Below are 16,439 nucleotides of genomic sequence, written 5' to 3' on the forward strand. Positions count from 1 at the left end.
GCTGGAAGGTTAAAGACAAAGTAACCGACTTTCCTGTATATTAGGAAGCAACTTGTTTGGTCCAATTAACCAAAAGGCCTAGTCCATAGGGGAGTGCCGGCAGAGTCTAATACAAGCTGACTCACCTGGTGGCACCTTAGGCAATCCTACCAAGGATAATACTGACTGACAACGGTTGGACAATTGGAGGAGATGTGCGCTAGATTTCCCGCCTGTTGATAGAGCTGTCGGCAACACAACGTTACAGAAAGCAACAGAGATTAACATTGTCTCTTGACGCATAGCGGTGTTCTAGAGAAACCAGGTGCTCAGAAGAATGATTGTTGGCCACGTATTTGTGTGTGTGTGAAGGGTTAATATAGCTTCCAAATACAGCTCTGCTTGAAAAAGATGCTGCTCCGAGTATAAAGATGCGGCGTAAGAACCACCTCGTAGAAGGGCCAACGGCGACAGCGGAAATCTTCCTGACGACACCTGACCGCATTAGCCTTTTCTGAGAGTCGTTGAGCTGGCGCCAGACCAGGCAGTCAAACTTCCATGGCCCATTTACTTTTGCAACCTAACCCAGTAGTAGGCAGCAGCAGAGTCGGATGCCAAGAATGCGCGGCGCACGCGACATAGGGCAACAGATAAAAAAAAACAGAAAATTAATATACATGTCGGTCTTGTGTTTCCTTCGAGTACACATATTGCAACACGTTCTCGAGCACGGCAGCCAGCAGCCTGCGACAGGTCACGACAGGTTGCGACAGGTTGCGGCGACACGCGTTGGGGATAAATAATTTTCATTAATCGTCGACGACGCCGCCGCCGTCGCCGTCAAGAGGAAAAAAGAGAGCGCACGAGAGAAAAAGAGTGTGGGTGTTCGATCACACGCATACCAAAGCGGTGCCGCTAACGGAGGATGAGAAGCGATCGCAGCGCAGCAGCTCAGCAGTCAGCTCTGTTTGAACGGTGTGTGCACAGCTCGCTCCCTGTTCAGACTATGCCTTAGCCAAACGACGCAGTGACGCTCTCGACGAGAGTTCGACGGGAGTCCCGGCACGGAAAAACCACAAACAGGTAGTGAACCGCGGGAACTGGTGTCAGAGTGCTACTTCGGCTATCGATTCACCTGATAAAACCGTTAAACCGTGTGCGCGGTTTATCTTCAGTGCGATCAGTGCCCCACTTAATTGCGGTTAAGAACGCCGTGTGCAGAACAAACAGCAGGTTCGAGTGCATTCCCTTTGCACGGCCCCCCAGGTTGCGTTCCGTCACGTGGTGGGACCGAACCGGTTTTCTGTTTTTTCTGTTTTGAACGCTTCCTTCGTTTATTGCAGCTGCCGGCAAGTTGTTCACCCACACGCACAGCAGCGAGTGTGTCGACGACGATGCAGGAGAACGCGCATCGCCCATTTGACGTCCGTCAGCCACCGCTGGAAACATCTGGTGGCTACGACCAGCGGCACAGTACGATGCAGTTGCAGCCGATACCCCCCACCAGCGACGGTGTCGTAAATGCTTCGTTCGAGGACGTACCGGAAGGCAAGCCACCCGAAACCGGGGTTGTGGTGGGGTCTGGAACGGAAAAATCCGCAGCGCATGGTCTGCAAACCGAGCGACCCACAACGTAAGTATATTGCGATCCCGTCTCCTTCGTTCGTTCGTTGGGGAGGATGTGCACGTCTTATCGGTCAACGGTTTTATCGGCCGTAGCAGTAGCAGGAGAGTAGCAGACACGCATCTCGACAACGATGCTGTCTCTCTCCTTCCATCTCCGATGCCCTTGCATACCTGTATGCGACCTCTCATATATCGGTTAGGCATTATCACGCACGTGCTGTTCATGCTTGCGAGGCGAGAGAGTTTATTTTTACCCAGTGAACAATTTTGAGTGCCCGGCGCTCTTCTCACTATGGAGCATCGAAAGATTATCGAAAGATGATCGAAAGAAAATCGAAAGATTATCGAAAGACTAATGTAAATCGCCTATCTAAATCCCTTGTGAGATGGCCCAATCTTTCGATGGCAGAAATTAATCTTTCGATTTTTTTCTCGAGCGTGCCCCTTGTCGTCTCCCTCTCTCATATGTGCCCTCTCCCTCTTTCTTTCTCTCGTATCCCCTGTCGGTTCCCGAAGTGAAAATGCTTCGTGTCGGTTTGGACATGCGCAGTGCCATTTATTTCTCGCTTTTGTGTGTTCGCTTTTTCGTTCACTCTACCGTTCGCCGTCCTGCTTCAGTGCATTGATGTAAACGCCGTGGTGTAAACGCCTATGACGCCGTAAATGCCGGTGCCGCCGTGTTAATTCCAGTCGATCGCTACTTAGTTTGACCAGCTTGAGGTAGAGATCTGAAACGAGCAGAGTGAAAACTTGTCAACATTATTTGAACACTACTGAACACTGTCCAATAAACTTACCTGTATTATTTCAATCAGGATCACACATGATGGAATGCACTTGAACTTGGTAGAAACTTGCAACTTGATCAACGCACCTACACACACTATACAAAATAGACAGAGTTCGACTTTGCCGCGACTCGAAAATTCGGTTAAGTCCCCGACGGAATGCTTTATGCGACTGCCGGTGTGCTTCGCGAGCCGCTCGGGACTGTGTGTCGCTCTGTCCCTTTTTTTCTATTCCTTTTCCTTTCTTTCATTCGTTCGTCTTCCACTTGCTCGCGGTCGCTTCGCGTCTCGGCCCTTCCGCCCTTCCCTCTCCAGGTAATTTAAACCCACAAGCTCGCGCGTGAAACTCCCTCCTCTCGTGGTTTCCTCCGCTCTTTTCCGCCGCTGCCTACGAGCGGACCCTCATGAGCCGGCCTGCTCACTGCAGCGAGCGTCGCGCCCGCCCCCTCTCGTCTTTGCCGCAGGCAGAGGGGCGTTCGAGCTCACTCGTTTCAGCCTTCCTCGTCCCCTCCTCAGGCGGAGGGGTACCTCGGTCACTCAAAATTGTTCACTGGGTAGTGCAACCCGTGTGATGCAGTAGGTGCGTCATCCCGTTTGAATACCGTCATCCCGCCCGGTGCTGCCGAAAGGGTCGCACTAAAGGTGCTATGAAGAGGTCAACTAGTAGCACGGAGCGATTTCTCATGGGTACCCTTTCAGTTCCTGAATCGGTGTCACCCTATACGCCGATCCACTTAGAACGCCAGATGTGGACAATGTGAAGCAATAAGATTAACACCAGCGCGATCTGTTTCCTTGACAGCTACCTTGAAACCACCATGCACATCTTCAAGGGCAATGTCGGACCAGGACTGTACGCGATGGGTGATGCGTTTCGCAATGGCGGGCTACTGCTCAGTCCCATCCTCACCCTGTTTCTTGGCGTGATCTCGGTGCACAGTGAGCACATACTGGTGAGTAGCGTTTTCGGGGGTTGCGAGTCGTTCCGCTCGTCACCAGTAATTCATGATTCATTTGAACGGTTGAATGTGTTTGGCATTTCTTCGGCAGCTCAACTGCTCCGGTCGGATGCAGCGCAAGTTAGGGCTCTCCGTGATGCCCGACTTTGCTGAAACAGTGGGCCTCTGTTTCGCCCACGGTCACCACCGGCTGCGGCGTTGGTCCGGGACGATGCATCGGGCTGTGAACGTGTTCATCTGTCTGACGCAGCTCGGTCTGTGCTGTGTTTACTTCGTGTTCATCAGTTCCAACATAAAGCAAGTAAGATAGTGGCGGCCCATTCACAAGGGCGCCAATCGATCAGAGGCCGGATCATAGGCTCATTAGCCTGGACATCCGCTATCCGTGCTCATTGTCTCTTGTTCTGGCTCTTCCCTTAATCTCCTCTCGATCAGTTGTACGACTACTACGGTGTGGTGTTTGACGTGCACTGGCACATGCTGATCATTTTACTGCCGATGGCGCTACCGGCGTTGATAACCAATCTCAAGTACCTGGCGTGGTTCATGACGGTCGGCAACACGTGCATGGTGCTTGGTATCGGCATCACCTACTACTACACGGTGCAAGATCTGCCGCCCGTCACCGCGAGTACCCGAGCGTGGGTGGGCAGCTGGCGTACACTACCGCTCTACTTCGGCACCGCTATCTTCGCCTTCGAAGGCATTGCGTTGGTGTTGCCATTGAAGAGTGCGATGCGCAATCCCGCCAACTTTTCGCGTTCATTCGGGGTGCTGAATGTGGGAATGACCGTGGTGACACTGCTGTTCGCCACCACCGGCTTCCTGGGCTACCTCAAGTGGGGCGACACGGTCAAGGGTAGCCTCACGCTCAACCTTCCGGACGGTGAGCTGTGCGTATCGCTATGCGCGACTGGACCGCGACTTGGTGCTCTGCTGACCGGTTGGCCTCATTTTACAGGTTGGCCCAGAGTGTCAAGCTTATGATCTCCATCGGCGTCCTGCTAGGGTACTCGCTCCAGTTCTTTGTAGCTATCCAGATAATGCTGCCCGCCGTACGACGACGGTTTGATCCGCTGCACCGGCATCCAATGCGCGTGGAGCTCACCTTCCGTATGCTGATGGTGCTGTTAACATGTACGAACCTCCTCGGCTCCATTATCGGACACTTAGATGACACGTTTTAAAACGACCGTTCGTCGGTTTTTGTTTTTCATGATTTTCTTTACGTGTAGTTCTGATCGCGGAAACTGTACCTAACCTAGGGGCCTTCATCTCGCTGATTGGAGCCTTGTGCTCCACAGCGCTTGCCCTGATTTGGCCGCCCGTCATCGAGATGACACTGCTGGCGGCTACTTCACCCGGCGAGAAGTCACAGCTTACCTGGACGCTGTGTGCCAAAAACGGGTTGATTCTTCTGATCGCTAGTGTCGGCGTTGTAACAGGCACGTACGAGAGTCTGCTGGCACTGGCTAGAAGCTTTTGAACCATCTTGCAATTACAAACTGGACCTACGTTACCACGCCGTCGCCGTCAAATATCGAGCAAGTATTCAAGTACACGAAAGCTATAGGAGGTACTTGACGTAGTACTTGGGATGTCGCTTAGGAGATTTGACAAAATACTTGTGATACTCTTAACACAGTACCATACTAATGACAAATATATTTGTATTTTCCAGAGTATCTGGGTAGCCTGGTAACCTGTGCTTTTCAGAGTACCTGGGTATGAACTTCTTTTAGCCGTTTGGCCACACTTTAGTTTGAATTGAAGCGTTGCTCGGTAAGGGCGTGTCCCAGCGATGTGAAAAGGTGGTTCTCGGAAGGAGCCAAATTTGGTTAGTAAGTGACATGTGAAAGAACTTCCCAATCAAATGATTCAATTCTTTTCCTGACCGGTTTTCCAGTACGCGAGTGGAGCGTTATCGTGCAATGAAATTTCTGTGCGTTGCCTTCTGTGGTATTGTGGCCCATCCAAAACTTCCTTCAAATGGGTCAACTGCTGTCAACTTTGGGATGAAATCACCATTTTTAAATGATTTAAACTACTTGTGTTGAGTTCAAGTTAATCCTTACTTTGTGGCGCCAAATTGGGAACCGAAACGTTTACGGTAGTACGCGCTAGACAAAACAGACAATCAGTTTCTTCTAAAAGCAATGCAATATTTCTCTACGAAACAAGCATTCAATGGCGGACGGATCATCAAACTGGTCAGCCAGTAAGCACTTGTCTTCGTAGTGTCTGAGCTTGGAATGTATTCTAAATGTTTCCCTCAATGGGCCCCTGTTTAAAGTTGCAGTGGGTTCTTTTAGGTGGGCGAGCCTGCTTGATTGCATATTTTTAAATGCACTTCGAACCGCCCATGATTTTTTTTCCGTTCAATATTCGTTATCATTTTTAGAATGGACGCAACCTACCGGTTTGTGCCTAATGGTTGCGCATCATGCGCACCACGATGGTTTCGCCACATTGTTTGGTGATCGGGGTGAGATTCGTCGTAGCGCAGTGCAAAACACTTCGGGTGTGAAAATCATCGACAACGAGCGTGTGATTGATCTGCGCGTGTTCATTTCAGTGTGCTTTCGGACACTGTGCGACGAAGATCATCTTAGCTTGAGTCCTGCGCGAAAGGCAAGGCGTTCCACGCGTCGTGCAACTAACGTTAGTGGCAAATCAACAATTGTAGGTAACTTTGTGAGCTACGATCCTTGCTAACAAGTTCGTTGTTGTCGTGTTTCGTTTATTTTTGGCGTAGCGTGTTTACGGGGGCCCGGCCCGTTACGAAATCGAGCGGTTTAGAGTGTTGTTGTGTGCGACAAAAAGCCGTTTTGCGATGGTTGTGGTATTTTGTTAATAACAAACATATTACTCGAGCGTTCTAATGTAACGTAGCATGCGCATGCTATTGACCGGTCATTAGTTTAACTATTATGTTCCTGCATAGGTAGATAGCGGAGCAAGACCCAACTATGCCCAACTATAATAGCTGGAATCAAAAGATGCAACGTTCAACCGAATTCAGCTCGAGCACATTCAAATACACCTCAATCGCCAGAGCTGGTTGGTGTGGGACTTATGACGAATCGGCATTGATACGGGCAAGCCCCGAGCCCGCTATGCTTTCTTTGGCAGCTGTGTCACGAATTGCATGTTTTGAGCACCATGCTGGCGTTCGAAGACGCACAAAGTCTGGGCTAGCCAGGTTGAAGGACGATGCATGGTGACCATCACACAATGGGCACTGCCAGCTTTGGGATTCGCGCTGCCGTAAGCGACGTTTGGACAAGAGGACGCTGTCCGAAAGGATTGGGCCAAGCTCGGTAATGGCCTCCGAGCACCGCTCGTAAAGCAGCACCACGGCACACACGGGTGTCGCGCTGATGCGCGTGTATGGGGCGAAGTGTTAGACGCATGATTGAAGTGAAACGAGCATGAAAAGCCATAAATTTCCCCCGGGGGAGAATTCATAACAATTAACCGAAACAAACGCTCGTGCTCCGCCGAGCGCCATTAGACGTAAAATGCGGAGACTTCGCCCAGCCCAGAGGATCGACCGATGCAAGCATGAGTGAGAAAAATAGAGCCGGAGGGGTCGGTGCGGGAAGGAATTGGGAGGGGGTTGTCGCAAACACGACGCGCCCTCCGAGCTGGTTTGTGAGTTTGGGATTTTTCTTTTCGTTTCACATTCAGTTGCGTTTACAGAGTTGCACAATCGGGCCCAAATCGACACAAATCGGCGAAAAATCTCGTCGCCTCGTCCGTGGTTCGTTCGTTCTTTCGTGGAAGAAAGGTAAAATTACGCGCTTTGTTTTGGGGTTTACGTGGTTTAGTGCCCTGAGATTTGAGATTGTGACCCGTGAATATTGTCCGGCCAGGCTCTATGACGTGTGTGGGCGTTACTGGAGGCGTCACTAGGACACAAGCGTCCGCTTTCGAACCCGGCAACCCACTTGCAGCACCATTGTTTATTATTTATTACCCAAGCCCGACATGCAGCACCATTGTTTATTATTCGTGCGGAGGTCCCATCAGAGATGGCGACCAAATGTCCAGCGGGTCCCATAGAGGAACCTCCCGTGATCGTCCTCAACCAACAATCACTGCCACTTTTGGATACACAGTTTTTAAGGAAGGTGGAGATGAAGGAAGGATGAAGTTCTTCCTCAACGATTTCGCCTTTCAAGGTGAAATCTGTTTGTATAGGCGATATCTATCTAGGTCATGGCTCTGTTTGGTATCTGTACTCATGGTATCATGGTAAAGATGTAGTACTGCTCAGGTGGGCTGACGCTGATGAGCAGACGCTGGCTTAACTAAAACAACACCTCGGTTAGGGGGTTAAACACTCCGAAGCCTGTGGAGCATTCTATTCTATTTTATCTATAATCACCGGTAGTTCACCTAATCTCCTTCGCGTTATTAATTATTTACTTTACTCTCTGTCTCTCTCTCTCTCTCTCGCTCTCGTTCATTGTTGCCCAACAGGGGTTCTTGGTTAGGCGGGTCTAGGGTGAGCGGATAGTGTAATCGAGTAAAAATAGGCAATCCGTCTCCCGGGCGGCGGCTCGGCTGGTTTTGGTGGGGGTTACAATAAGATGGCAGTGATCAGCCTGGGCCGGTGTGGGTGGGTGGGTCGTTTTGGGGGGGTATACATTTTTAGCGGTCAGAAAGTTAAGCGTCACAACAATAGGAACAAAACGCTGCGCTGCGGACGTTAAAAACAAACGCGTGATTTAGAATTTGAAAACAGACAAAAAATTTCATCGTGAGCAGCGTCGGCGTCTGTGGTTTTTGTGATCCGGATCGAATCGGACCCGGGATCGCAAAGAGCACATACGCGGGCCCACCGTCGAGTGAATAGAATATATCGCTCTCGGTTTGTTTATTCGACTTTCAGGGTTAAATATGAACTTGTTTCGGATGCATCGGATGCAAATTTTTGGTTTCATGGGCCCCCCCCCGCGTATCGGTCGAGCCGGCCGACGTGAGACTTTCGTCATTATGTAATTGGAAGAACCAGCGAGCGATCGATAACGATATTCGGAGTATTCAGATAGAAGTGTTCAGCGTTGGACCTGTTGATGTTGGCTGAATAGCTTTACCGCTTTTTTTTACTGCTCTTTAACGGTAGCATGCTTATTAAGCAATAGAGTTCCAATATTTAATATTGTTATTTTCTTCTTCTTTTAGCTCATCGTGGGTCAGATTTGTTGTCATCTGAAAGCGTTCGTAACGTTTTGTTTCATTGTGAGCGAATCCCAAGCGTTCATGTCCGCTAGTCTTTTATTGGGTTTCTCTTTTCTCAAAGTAAAGGCTTTCTTAGTCAAATTTAAAAACCCCAGCTGAGAGCATAAAACATTAATTTGAATAACATGGTTTCAATGCCAGCTGCCAGTGAGGCTCACGCTCATTCATAAGAAATCAATCCTTTGTATGGCGAATATTAATGGATTGAAAAGTAACAGATTTCTGAAAAATACCCAAGAAAGCTGGCTCGGTAGATTTTGGCTCGATTAGACCACCTTTGCGTTGGCTCTGGTCTTCAAATAGTAAAACAAATAGTTGCTGTAGCGCAATAAGCAATTATTTCCAAGTTTAAACCCCGCACCTGAGTTGGCTTAAAAAAGTCAAATTTCTCAAACACTCTCTGTTACTCTGTTCTACCATATTATTGAGTTCGTTTTCCTCCATTTTGTGCGGTTACTGTCGAGTTAAGGAATTCGAGTGCAGCATGAGCGCTCCGGTTGCGCATTTGGCATCCTTGCATTTCTCTGTAATCACAATGGCCGTGTTCTGTTCCAGGTCGCATAGAGCACAATTATAATGCCGGTGGCCATTTCCGTGGAGGATTATCCGGGTGCGGAAGCGTACAAGCCGCGTCCCAGCATAGTGTCGTTCGTTGGTGATGGCGGATGGGGGCTGGAAAACGGCGAGCAGCGGGCGAAAAGCTTTTGGCGTCCTTCGCTGGTCGCCGACTCTACTGGAACGACGAAGACCGTGACGATGATGGAGTTTGATGACGGCCGCTACCACATGCACCATCATCACCACCGAGAACGACCCGACCACGACTACGCCGATGACGTCATCACGGTGCAGGGCGTCCAGCCGCACCACAAGACTAGCTACCTGGAGACGATGATGCACCTGTTCAAGGGGAACATCGGCACCGGGTGCTACGCAATGGGAGACGCGTTCAAAAATGGGGGTCTCTTGTTTGGCACCATTGTCACGCTTCTGCTCGGTTTCGTGTGCGTTCACTGTCAGCACGTGCTGATCAACTGTGCGAACCTTATGCAGGACCGATGCCGGCGGGAGCGCTATGAGAAGCGCCACATGTCGCGCAATAACAGCGGCGTGTTGGTGCCGCCGCCGCCGCCGACCGAGCTATACGAGCCACCGCCGGATTTCGCCGACACCGTCGGGTTGTGTTTCCGGTACGGCCCACCGGCCACCTGTCACTGGGCCGCTACGATGCGTCGCACGGTGAACGTTTTCATCTGCGTGACCCAGCTCGGGTTCTGCTGCATCTACTTCGTGTTTATCAGCTCCAACTTTAAGCAAATCGCCGATCGGTACGGGCTGGTTTTGGACGTGCGCCTCATCATGGCGCTGCTGCTCGTGCCGGTTATCCTGACTTCGATCATCACCAAGTTGAAGTTCTTGTCGTATTGCTCTCTGGCCGCCAACGTACTCATGACGATCGGCATCGGCATCACGTTTTACTACGCGCTCAAGGATCCGCTGCCGCCGCTAGCCGAGCGTCGCCTGATAGGCAGTCCCGAGCAGCTGCCGCTTTTCTTTGGCACAGCCATCTTCGCGTTCGAGGGCATCGCCCTCGTTCTGCCACTTCAGAACGAGATGAAATACCCAACCGATTTCAGCAAACCGTTCGGCGTGCTGAACCTCGGCATGGTGCTCATCGTGTCGCTCTTCAGCACGTTCGGCTTCGTTGGTTACCTGCGCTGGGGCGACGCAGTGGAGGGCACCATGACACTCAACTTGCCCGACGGCGAACTGTAAGCGACATCCCGTTAACTCGACCTGACACGTGTTAACTTTCTGCCCCATCTTTCTCTCACTCTCTTGCAGACTGGCCGAAAGTGTGAAGCTGATGATCTCGACCGGAGTGCTGCTCGGGTTCGCTTTGCAGTTCTTCGTCGCAATTATGATCATGTGGCCGATGGTGGGATGCCGCTGGAGCTACGCCTCTCGGAACGCGGTCAGCGCCGAAATGATGTTCCGCGTAGTAATGGTGCTGCTCACCTGTTAGTATGGTTGACCTAACGTACGGCCCTCGCCATTCTAAACCATGTTTCTTTCCACCAGTTGTCATCGCCGAGTGTGTACCGAAGCTGAGCCTGTTCATTTCGCTGATTGGGGCGTTCTGCTCGTCCGCCTTAGCTCTCATTATACCGCCGATCATCGAGCTGATCGTGGAGTTCGGCGAAGTAAGCTCTCGACCTCACGCTCGTGGCTGGCTGGTGCTGAAGAACGGTTGCATCCTCCTGATCGCGCTGGTCGGCTTCGGCACCGGCACCTACGAAAGTGTATCGAAGATCATTCAAGAGTTCTAGCGACCCGCGGCATGCGCCAAGTTTTTTGTTTTTGTTTAATTTTTTATCAATTTGTGAATTTAATTTTCTTTATACGTATATCATATGATATTTTTACGTGTGATAACTTTTATTTCCTGCTTAGTAACCTTTGCAAAAAGGCGCATAACTTTAAATATAGTTAAGGTAGGATAAACATACGCGAATTAATCAGAAGCTGCTGTGGCTGTGAGTGCTCAACGTCGCGAACGATGTCATCCATCGACAATAATCATTTTCCGTCGGCCAGGGCAGTCTAAGAATGCGCTATAGATGCAGCATTCCTTTGTTAGTGAATCAATTTATATGTTTTATATGTTGAACCAGTGGCATCTCGTATTTAGTTAAATCGAACCCTTACAATCTCATAAATAATCGACTCTGGCAGGTTTACGATGTGCGCGAACTTAACCTGAATCTTATTCAGAGTATGCAAATAGCTTTAGGCATTTGAATCTATCGTAGCAACATAAAAACCAAACGCCGACATAAAAGAAGCGAAAAAAAGTGGCACCGTCCATAAGCATTTGTATCCCGAATAACCAGGCGCGGTAACATTTCTTCCACCGTGCGGGAGCCTCGCCCAGGATGTAAGATTCTAATAACTGCACTATGCTCCCAACGTGGAGCGCAGCAAATTTGATTTGATGCGGGAGCCTAACTATGTTGGTAAAGGATCTTTCAATCCTTTCGATGCCGCTCTCTGATAAAACCGCCAGTGTCAGAAGCCAAGTCAGAACCCAATGTTGGCTGCGACATGAACTGAGATCATCAAACTGACCATGGCTCCGCTAGCAAGGTAGAGACTGTACAGCGACTGTGAATGAGATCCATATTTTCTTTTCAATTAATTTAGAATCTTGTATACTGTTATTCAATAATAAGTTACTTCAGCTCTTCCATTATATCATCCTTCGTAACACATGGGCTGAAGTGTCCTGGGCCTATGAAAGAAAAGGTGTTTTCTATTTGTTCAAAATTGGCTTTATTCATCTGAGTAGTCTCCATCAGCAGTCACACAATCATTCCAGGGCCAATATAACATTTCAATACCACTTGACCAATACCACCGGTGTTGACCGAATGAACGAATGGATCCGACCCGTGCGGTAATGGCGTCTGGCGTCCTAAAGAGGCACACAGCACGCACTTTCTTTTAATTGTCCGCCCAAGAGAAATCTTTTAGTAAAGAAACGGCCTGACCCGCCTGCCAGATTCGACTGACTAAAGAAAAAGGCGCCACCAGCTCATATGCTCAAGTCGCGGTAACTAGCCGCTAGGCAAACCCTACGACATGAGCGAGGAGTGCTGCGCGCGCTGGACAGGAAAAAATCAGCGCACGCGCTCAACACGGGATATAGTAAAGACAGCTCGCACAGCCCAGGCTGCCACACCATCCAGCCAAACGATGGACAACCTGATGCTGATTAGCCTGCCTTCACCTTCGTCCCAACGACAAGTCCCGTCCCGCCCACTAGAAGCATAAATGCTTCAAATGGTGGAGGGGGTCATCCAACCTCATCGGATGCCTTGTCTCTCCAACCATTCTCCGGAAGGACCGATCAGGCGATGTGTACTCGACACAAACCATGAGTATTGAGCACCCTGCCCACCACAGGCGGGGTACTACTGCGTTCAACTGGCCAAACCTCAGGTTGCAACAAGGCATCGCCCTCTCGATCACTTGACCACTTTGCGCAGCTACTAGGACGCAATTGGTCACTTCTAGCTCAACAGATGTTCTGTTGGCTCCGGGACTTAAGGTATCGTCCCACCTCATTGAACCTCTAGCACTTAGTTCGTACAGGCCGTGTACTATCCAGGGACCACCACATGGAGGCGTCTAGTAGGCATTGCCACGCTCTAAGGTACGGTTAGACCTGATTGCAGCTTTGGTAACCTACAGCCAACCTGACGGAAGGCTGCACAGTCTCCCCGCCCAAGGGGACCCCGCACACAGCACGCACGGGTGTCGCGTTGATACGCGTGAATGGTGAAACAAATGCTCGTGCTTTGGCATCATGAAATGCAGACGCCTCAGTATGCGAGGATCGAACGATAGAAGAACTAGTGAGAGAAACAAAGCGAAAAGAAAATGCATGCGGGGGGAAGGGCGACGATGTAGTAAACAAAGCCAAACACAAACATTATTGAACAGCAGTATACAAGTCTCTAAATCCTTATCCTTAATTCAAAAGAAAGTATGGATTTCATTCAAACTACAGTCGCTACCTTGCTAGCGGAGACATGGCCAATTTGATGATCTTGGTTCATGTCTTAGCCAACATTGGTTCCTGACTTGGCTTCGGACACTGCCGGTTTTATCAGAGAGCGATTTCGAAAGGATTGAAAGATCTTTTGCCAGCATAAATAGGCTGCAGGCTCCCGCACGGTGCAAGAAATGTTACCGCACCTGGCATCTTCAATGGTGTATAGCTGTCCGATTAATTTAGTCAACAGATTTAAGACATATGATTAATAAAAACGGCTTAGTTTGTTCTCGGGGTCAGTATCGGGATTCAATTTGGCAAGAACGTTCTCTTACCTGTTGTAAAGAATCAAATAAATCTCTCTTATCATCACATTCGTCAACTGTTTAGTTTATTGATAATGTTTGCCTTTATTTGTTCGATTCGTAATACAAATGTTTATGGATGGTTTCAGTTTCTATTTCGCATCTTATATGTCGGTTGGTGTCGGTTTGGTTTTTATGTTGGTTCGATAGGATCAAATGCTTAAAGCTATTAGGATACTCTGAATGAGATTCTAAAAAAATTCGCTCACAATTTTAGACATGCAGAGTGCCTGTTGTAAAGAATCAAATTAATCTCTCTTATCATCACATTCGTTACCAACTTAGCTTATTGATACTTTTTGCCTCTATTTGTTCGATTAATTTTGATTGTTTTGTTCGATGTAATACAAATGTTTATGGATGGTTTCAGTTTCTATTTCGCTTCTTATATGTCGGCGTTTGGTTTTTATGTTGGTTCGATAGGAACAAATGCTTAAAGCTATTAGGATACTCTGAATGAGATTCTAAATAAATTCGCGCAAATCGTAAACATGCCAGAGTGGATTATTTATGAGATTTTAAGGTACGTACGTATCTGACTAAGTACGAAATGACACTGGTTCCACATATAGCACATAAACTGATAGCCTAATAAAGGAACTGAGACTGGACTGGATGGGCCTTGCTGATGGTAAATGATTATTGTCGATGAATGACACCATTCGCGACGTTAAACACTCACAGCCACAGCATCTTTGGGTAATTTCGCGTATCCTTATCCTACCTTAACTATATCTAAAGTTATACGCCTTTACGCAAAGGCTATTGAGCAGCAAATAAAAGTTATCAAAAAATATAATATATGTATGAAGACAATTAATTCGACTTCAATGCCTCTCCTGCACTCTTCCATTCTCGTCTCCTAGATTCCTTTCATGGTGGTGGTTTAGAATCTCTTTCTTCCTTTTCCTTTCCTTAATCCTCATCCGTATCCTTATTAGTCTGAAGAAATTAATTTTTCTCTTTTTCTTCCTCTGTTAAGCCTGAACGGCGAACATTTTTTGTAAATAAATAATAATAATAATTAAATTCAGAGAAATGCAGTATTAAACTGATAATAAATTGAGCAAAAATTAAAACAAATCATGGCGCATGCCGCGGGTCGCTAGAACTCTTGAATTATCTGCGACACACTTACGTAGGTGCCTGTGCCGAAGCCGACCAGCGCGATGAAGAGGATGCATCCGTTCTTCACCAACAGTAAGCCACGAGTCTGGGGTCGAGAGTTACCTTCGCCGAACTCCACGATCAGCTCGATCAACATCGGTATAGTAAGGCCCAACGTGGACGAGCAGAACGCCCCAATCAACGAAATAAATAGGTCCAGCTTCGGCACACACTCGGCGATGACAACTGGTGGAAAGAAACATGGTTTAGAAACATGGCGGTAGTGCGTACGAGGGCCGTAGGTTAGGTCAACCATACTAACAGGTGAGCAGCACCATTCCAACGCGGAACATTATCTCAGCGCTGACAAAGTGCCGTGTGGCGTAGCTCCAGTGGCGTCCCACCGTCGGCCACACGACCGTGATAGCGACGAAGAACTGCAGCGCAAAACCGAGCAGCACTCCGGTCGATATCATCACCTTCACACTTACGGCCAGTCTGCAAGAGAGTGAGAGAAAGATGGGGCAGAAAGTTAACACAGGTGTCAGGTTGAGGTAATGGGATGTCGCTTACAGTTCGTCGTCGGGCAAGTTAAGCGTCATGGTGCCCTCCACTGCGTCGCCCCAGCGCAGGTACCCAACGAAGCCGAGCACGATGTAGAGCAACACGATGAACACCATGCCGACGTTTAGCACGCCGAACGTTTTGCTGAAATCGGCTGGGGACCTCATCTCATTCTGGAGCGGCAGGACGAGGGCGATGCCCTCGAACGCGAAGATGGCAGTGCCGTAGAAAAGCGGCAGCTGCTCGGGACTCCCCATCAGGCTACGCTCGGCTAGCGACGGCAGCGGATCCTTGAGCGCGTAATAAAACGTGATACCGATGCCGATCGTCATGAGTACGTTGGCTGCCAAAGAGCAATACGACAAGTACTTCAGCTTTCTGATGATGGACGTCAGCACGACCGGGACGAACAGCAGCGCCATGATCTGGTGCTCGCCCAGAACCAGATCGTATTGCTCGGCGATCTGCCTCAGGTGAGACCTCATGAAGATAACGTACACTCCGCAGAATCCGAGCTGAGACACACAGATAAGCACATTGATGGCGCGGCGCATGGGGGTGGCCCAGCGACGGGTCGCACGTGGTCCGTACCGGAAGCACAGCCCGACGGTCTCGGCGAAATCCAGCGGTGTCGCATCTAGCTCGGGCGGCGGCGTCTGCATCACGCTGCTATTGTTGAGCATCACGTGGAGCTGCTCAATGCGCTCTCGCCGGCGCCGGTCCTGCATAAGGTTCGCGCATTCGATCAGCACGTGCTGACAGTGAACGCACAAGAAACCGAGCAGAAGCGTGACAATGGTGCCAAACAAGAGGCCCCCATTTTTGAACGCGTAGCCCATCGCGTAACATCCGGTGCCGATGTTCCCTTTGAACAGGTGCATCATCGTCTCCAGGTAGCTAGTCTTGTGGCGCGGCTGGACGTCCTCGTCCTCGGGTCCGCCGCACTGGAGCTGGTGCGGCGGGCCGCCCTGCACCGTGATTTCGTCGGCATTAGCGGCAAGTTCGCGCTGGGGATGGAGCGGCAGCAGGGGCTGCACAATGATGGCGACATTATCCCAGTTCCGGATGGGACGTTCGCGTGGGTGACGGAACGGCTGCACGCCATGCACCGCGAAGACGCTATTGACGAAATCATAATCCGGGCGTTCCTGCTGGGGACGGTGCTGCGGGACGTCCTGCACCACGTAGTCCCGCCGGGGATGGAGCGGCGGCACCGCGATGACGGCATTGACGTAATTTTGATCCT

General features: G+C 49.7%; 3 protein-coding genes across 3 annotated transcripts in view; 2 read left to right on the top strand and 1 right to left on the bottom strand.

Moving 5' to 3' along the window:
• The first annotated feature begins 1,361 nt into the window (after nucleotides 1-1,361).
• LOC128268608 (proton-coupled amino acid transporter 1-like) lies at nucleotides 1,362-4,838 on the top strand. The gene is made up of 6 exons (XM_053005744.1): nucleotides 1,362-1,612; nucleotides 3,196-3,346; nucleotides 3,444-3,653; nucleotides 3,788-4,245; nucleotides 4,314-4,489; nucleotides 4,588-4,838. Exons 1-6 carry the CDS (start codon nucleotides 1,374-1,376, stop codon nucleotides 4,836-4,838), a joined length of 1,485 nt encoding a protein of 494 aa, XP_052861704.1. The 5' UTR covers nucleotides 1,362-1,373.
• A 4,535-nt stretch (nucleotides 4,839-9,373) lies between these two features.
• Nucleotides 9,374-10,929, top strand: LOC128269120 (proton-coupled amino acid transporter-like protein CG1139). Its single transcript, XM_053006492.1, has 3 exons — nucleotides 9,374-10,371; nucleotides 10,445-10,620; nucleotides 10,682-10,929. The coding sequence occupies exons 1-3, from the start codon at nucleotides 9,386-9,388 to the stop codon at nucleotides 10,927-10,929; spliced, it is 1,410 nt and encodes a 469-aa protein (XP_052862452.1). The 5' UTR covers nucleotides 9,374-9,385.
• Nucleotides 10,930-14,627: 3,698 nt separating this feature from the next.
• LOC128278859 (proton-coupled amino acid transporter-like protein CG1139) overlaps nucleotides 14,628-16,439 on the bottom strand; it is a 2,058-nt gene continuing 246 nt past the window's right edge. Inside the window, exons 2-4 of the mRNA XM_053017589.1 lie at nucleotides 15,203-16,437; nucleotides 14,952-15,127; nucleotides 14,628-14,875 (exon numbers count right to left, since the gene is read on the bottom strand). Of these exons, the coding sequence (XP_052873549.1) occupies nucleotides 14,628-14,875; nucleotides 14,952-15,127; nucleotides 15,203-16,437 (1,659 nt within the window). The remainder of the gene's footprint in view (nucleotides 14,876-14,951; nucleotides 15,128-15,202; nucleotides 16,438-16,439) is intronic.

The sequence above is a fragment of the Anopheles cruzii genome, chromosome X (genome assembly GCF_943734635.1).
Source record: "Anopheles cruzii chromosome X, idAnoCruzAS_RS32_06, whole genome shotgun sequence".
In the NCBI taxonomy this organism is placed as follows: Eukaryota; Metazoa; Arthropoda; class Insecta; order Diptera; family Culicidae; genus Anopheles; species Anopheles cruzii.